This window comes from Sinocyclocheilus grahami, unplaced genomic scaffold (assembly GCF_001515645.1).
Source record: "Sinocyclocheilus grahami isolate Dianchi unplaced genomic scaffold, SAMN03320097.WGS_v1.1 scaffold898.1, whole genome shotgun sequence".
Classification (NCBI taxonomy): Eukaryota; Metazoa; Chordata; class Actinopteri; order Cypriniformes; family Cyprinidae; genus Sinocyclocheilus; species Sinocyclocheilus grahami.
Window position 1 is genome coordinate 286,793 of NW_015506077.1, and position 3,833 is coordinate 290,625.

The 3,833-nt window shown below is 34.0% G+C and overlaps 2 protein-coding genes across 2 annotated transcripts in view; both read left to right on the plus strand.

Moving 5' to 3' along the window:
• Positions 1 to 1,910, plus strand: part of LOC107563927 (mothers against decapentaplegic homolog 4-like) — a 29,425-nt gene extending 27,515 nt beyond the window's left edge. The window contains exon 3 of the mRNA XM_016248913.1: positions 1,848 to 1,910. Within this exon, the coding sequence (XP_016104399.1) occupies positions 1,848 to 1,910 (63 nt within the window). The remainder of the gene's footprint in view (positions 1 to 1,847) is intronic.
• Positions 1,911 to 1,966: 56 nt separating this feature from the next.
• Positions 1,967 to 3,833, plus strand: part of LOC107563928 (mothers against decapentaplegic homolog 4-like) — a 5,233-nt gene continuing 3,366 nt past the window's right edge. Inside the window, exons 1-5 of the mRNA XM_016248914.1 lie at positions 1,967 to 1,981; positions 2,067 to 2,241; positions 2,404 to 2,427; positions 3,390 to 3,608; positions 3,687 to 3,828. Coding sequence (XP_016104400.1) covers positions 1,967 to 1,981; positions 2,067 to 2,241; positions 2,404 to 2,427; positions 3,390 to 3,608; positions 3,687 to 3,828 — 575 coding nt within the window. The remainder of the gene's footprint in view (positions 1,982 to 2,066; positions 2,242 to 2,403; positions 2,428 to 3,389; positions 3,609 to 3,686; positions 3,829 to 3,833) is intronic.

Here is a 3,833-nt window from a genome sequence, read left to right on the forward strand (position 1 = left end):
CCAGGATCAGGAAACAGTCCTCCATAAAATGTGCTGCACACATCTGAATATTTGGGTTGAAGTGTTCTGGAACAGTGTTGTAAATACAACTTAACCACTGATTTCTAGTCGTGTCCTCTTTTGGAAGACCAAACAAAGTAGTTTCGCTTTCACAACGAAACACACAGCGTCTTCACAACATGGCAGCGGCAGCAACAATAAAGTTACGCCTTCTTTCTTTGCGTGAACATTTGGGTGCGTTATGCAAATCTTCCCACACAGTGATGTAGATATGTGGGGGTGTTTAAAAGAGGCGTTTTAGGAGGGCGTGGACGAGTCTTAACTTTTATGTAGAATATCTCTTTGGGTTTGAGACTTTAGTCTTTGCAACTTTAGGGATCTTATCTATTCACGAACAGCTTGTAACACTCCAAAGAGAAAAGGAAAACTTGAAATCGCATCATATGACCCCTTTAAAACATTTTGGTCATTTTGGTGTGTCTTTAGCAGAAGTTTGACTTGTGCTTGTTAGAGTGGCGTTGCGTTTGGTCATGTGATCCAATGCACTGAGCCGCTTCACTCGTATGGGCAACATGAGTTTGTTCAGCTCCTGATCTCGGTTCTCATCTTTCAATAATAGACATGCAGGCCAAAAGTAAAATTTAAAACAATGCCTTTGCTGAAGAGTGTGAGGAATTGATAGTCAACTATAATGAATTACATTATATAAAACAAAAAAATTAGGTTTTAAAAATTGTGATTTTAAAATCACATGTATTTCACACAGTTTAAATATGCTAATATGTATAAAAAATAGTGCTGTCAAACGATTAATCGCATCCAAAATAAAAGTTTTTGTTTACATAATAAATATACACTGTACACATACATATATTATGTATTTATAAATACAAACACATGCTTGTATACATTTAAGAAAAATAAGTTGTTTATATTTTAAATATATTTATATATAATATAAATGATATGAATATAAATATATACACATGTAAATGTTTTTCGAAATATATACTGTATGTGTGTGTATTTATATATACATAATAAATATACACGCATATAATATGTAAACAAAAACTTTTATTTTGGATGCGATTAATCGATTGACAGCACTAATAAAAAAATAAAAATACATCATTATAATACATTAAATGCAATATTATTATTAACTAAAGCTAAAACTAACTTTGAAATGTAGCTTTGAAAGTTATTGAAATAAGCCTGAAATAAAATATAAATACTAGATGGAAAAATAAAAAAACTTAAATTAATTAATATAAATATATACATTTATTAATATAATGTGTAATACATAAAAAAAAAAGAATAATAATAAATTAAATATGCTAGGTAGAGTTATTGTTAAAAAGCACATAAATTTACTAAAACTTAAGCCAAATTTAAAATGAAAACTGAAAATATAAATGCTATAATTTATTATAATTTACTGTACTGTAATTAGTTAGTAAATAATATTAAAGTGATCATACAATTTAGTAATAGATTAAAATTGCTTGTGTTTGATAAGGCATGCTTTAATGATTATGAAAACAATCAAATTAAACCAAATCATGACCTGAAATCATGTTTCAGGTATCATGGTGTATGGCTGCATCATTTCGACAGTAATTTAGAAAATGATCTGAAATGAATTGTGTGAAATATTTAAACCACTAATACAGGTTTTATATTAACGCTTGGAGCATTCAAAGTTATAATTGGTTTGAAAAATTTCCCACGACTGGTTAATATCTACATTATTATCGTGCAGTACTTAACAGATAATTTTTCCTTCTTCAGTATAATTGTACTATGTTGTAATCCTCATTCCTCATGTTTTCTTTCTGTAGGTTGCCGGGCGTAAAGGTTTTCCTCATGTAATCTACGCGCGCTTGTGGCGCTCTTTATATTAACGCTTGGAGCATTCAAAGTTATAATTGGTTTGAAAAATTTCCCACGACTGGTTAATATGTACATTATTATTGTGCAGTACTTAACAGATAATTTTTCCTTCTTCAGTATAATTGTACTATGTTGTAATCCTCATTCCTCATGTTTTCTTTCTGTAGGTTGCCGGGCGTAAAGGTTTTCCTCATGTAATCTACGCGCGCTTGTGGCGCTGGCCTGACCTTCACAAGAACGAGCTGAAGCATGTGAAATTCTGCCAGTACGCATTTGACCTCAAATACGATAATGTCTGTGTCAACCCTTACCATTATGAGAGAGTGGTGTCACCAGGCATCGGTGAGTCTGCTGTCCTTTCATTCATCACCATGAACCAAGACGTTACTGAGCTGTGTGCAGCACTTCCTGAGTCTGCAAAAATACAGTCTCATGCTTTTCTGTCAGTGCAGGAAAACACATTGTAATAAGTTTTTATCTTTTTTTTCTTTCTCTCATCTCAAGTTGGTCTCAGTCTTCAAAACACGGGTAAGTCATGCAATAATCAGTGTTGGGGAGGAACTAGTTACATGTAAAGAATTTCATAATTTAATTACAAAATAAATGTAATACTAATCAGTTACAGTTACTGAGAAAAAAAGTAATTAAAGTACAGTAACTTCTGAAAATGTTAACGTTATGAATCAAAATGTTACATCTGAATTTTTACTCACACATACAGATTTAATTGATTTCTTTCCCAAAATGCACTGACTGCTCTAAAATATGAGACTATGAGACACCAGGAGTTTAGGACACAGAATTTTTTTTTAACAGTTTTTTTTTCCCCAGGGCATTGTTAGATGCCAGTGTGCCAGTGTTTAGCTATGCAACACACACACACACACACACACACACACACTATGGTTCAAATGTTTAGAATAATGAAGATTTTTAATTATAAATAATTAAGAAGTCTCTTATGTTCACCAAGGCTGCATTTATTTGATCAGAAACAGTAATAACAGTAATATTGTAGAATATTATTACAATTTCAAATGACCGTTTTTCTATTTGAATATTTTAAAGTGTAATTTATTTCTGTGATGCCAAGTTAATAAATTCCTTCAGAAATCATTCTAATATGCTGACTTGCTGTTCAAGAAACATGATTATTAAAAATTTTATTACATCAGACTTTTAACTTTTTTTAAAAACATTTTTATTACATTAAATCAAATGATAAATTATACAATTTCTAAAATATATTTTTAAAAATATAAATTTATTTATTGAAATGTTTATTAATGAACCGATAAAGTTACGAAATTATGAAATATTGAACATGATGATAAACAGTGTTATTTTAAGTTTTTCAACAAAAAATGACTTGCCATTCCACACAGGCTCAAAACAGATTCACTGATTCGGTTAAGTCCCAAATGAATCTGTGATTTATTTATTTTTGGTTGTTATGAACTGACTCGATTTGTCCTCTGGCTCATATGTAGGTCCCACTGGCAGACTAATAAAGGAAGAGTACAGCCACGACTGCATTCAGATGGACGTTCCCCCAGGCCTGCCTCCTCAGCAGGACCACCAGGGGGCGATGAAACTCCCTCCTCCGGACCACTACGGCCAGCCACTGCCTCCTCTACAGCTGCCTTCAGAACCCAGCCGCGCCCCCCCGCCGGTCACCCTTTACTCCAACATGCCCCTCTCCCCCACCGGTAAGCGCTGACCACTGGCCACACAGGACTCTCAGCTGTTGTAATCAGTGTCATCTTCCAAACTCTCATGTCTTTCAGCTTCAGGCTCTATGATGCCGATGCAGGGAGGTCACGGTGAAGGCTTACTTCAGATTGCATCTCCTCAGGGTCAAGTCATGACCCCTACACCTCCCCCCTCCACCCCTACACATGGACCCCCACAGACCCCCGTCCCACCGCAGCCTC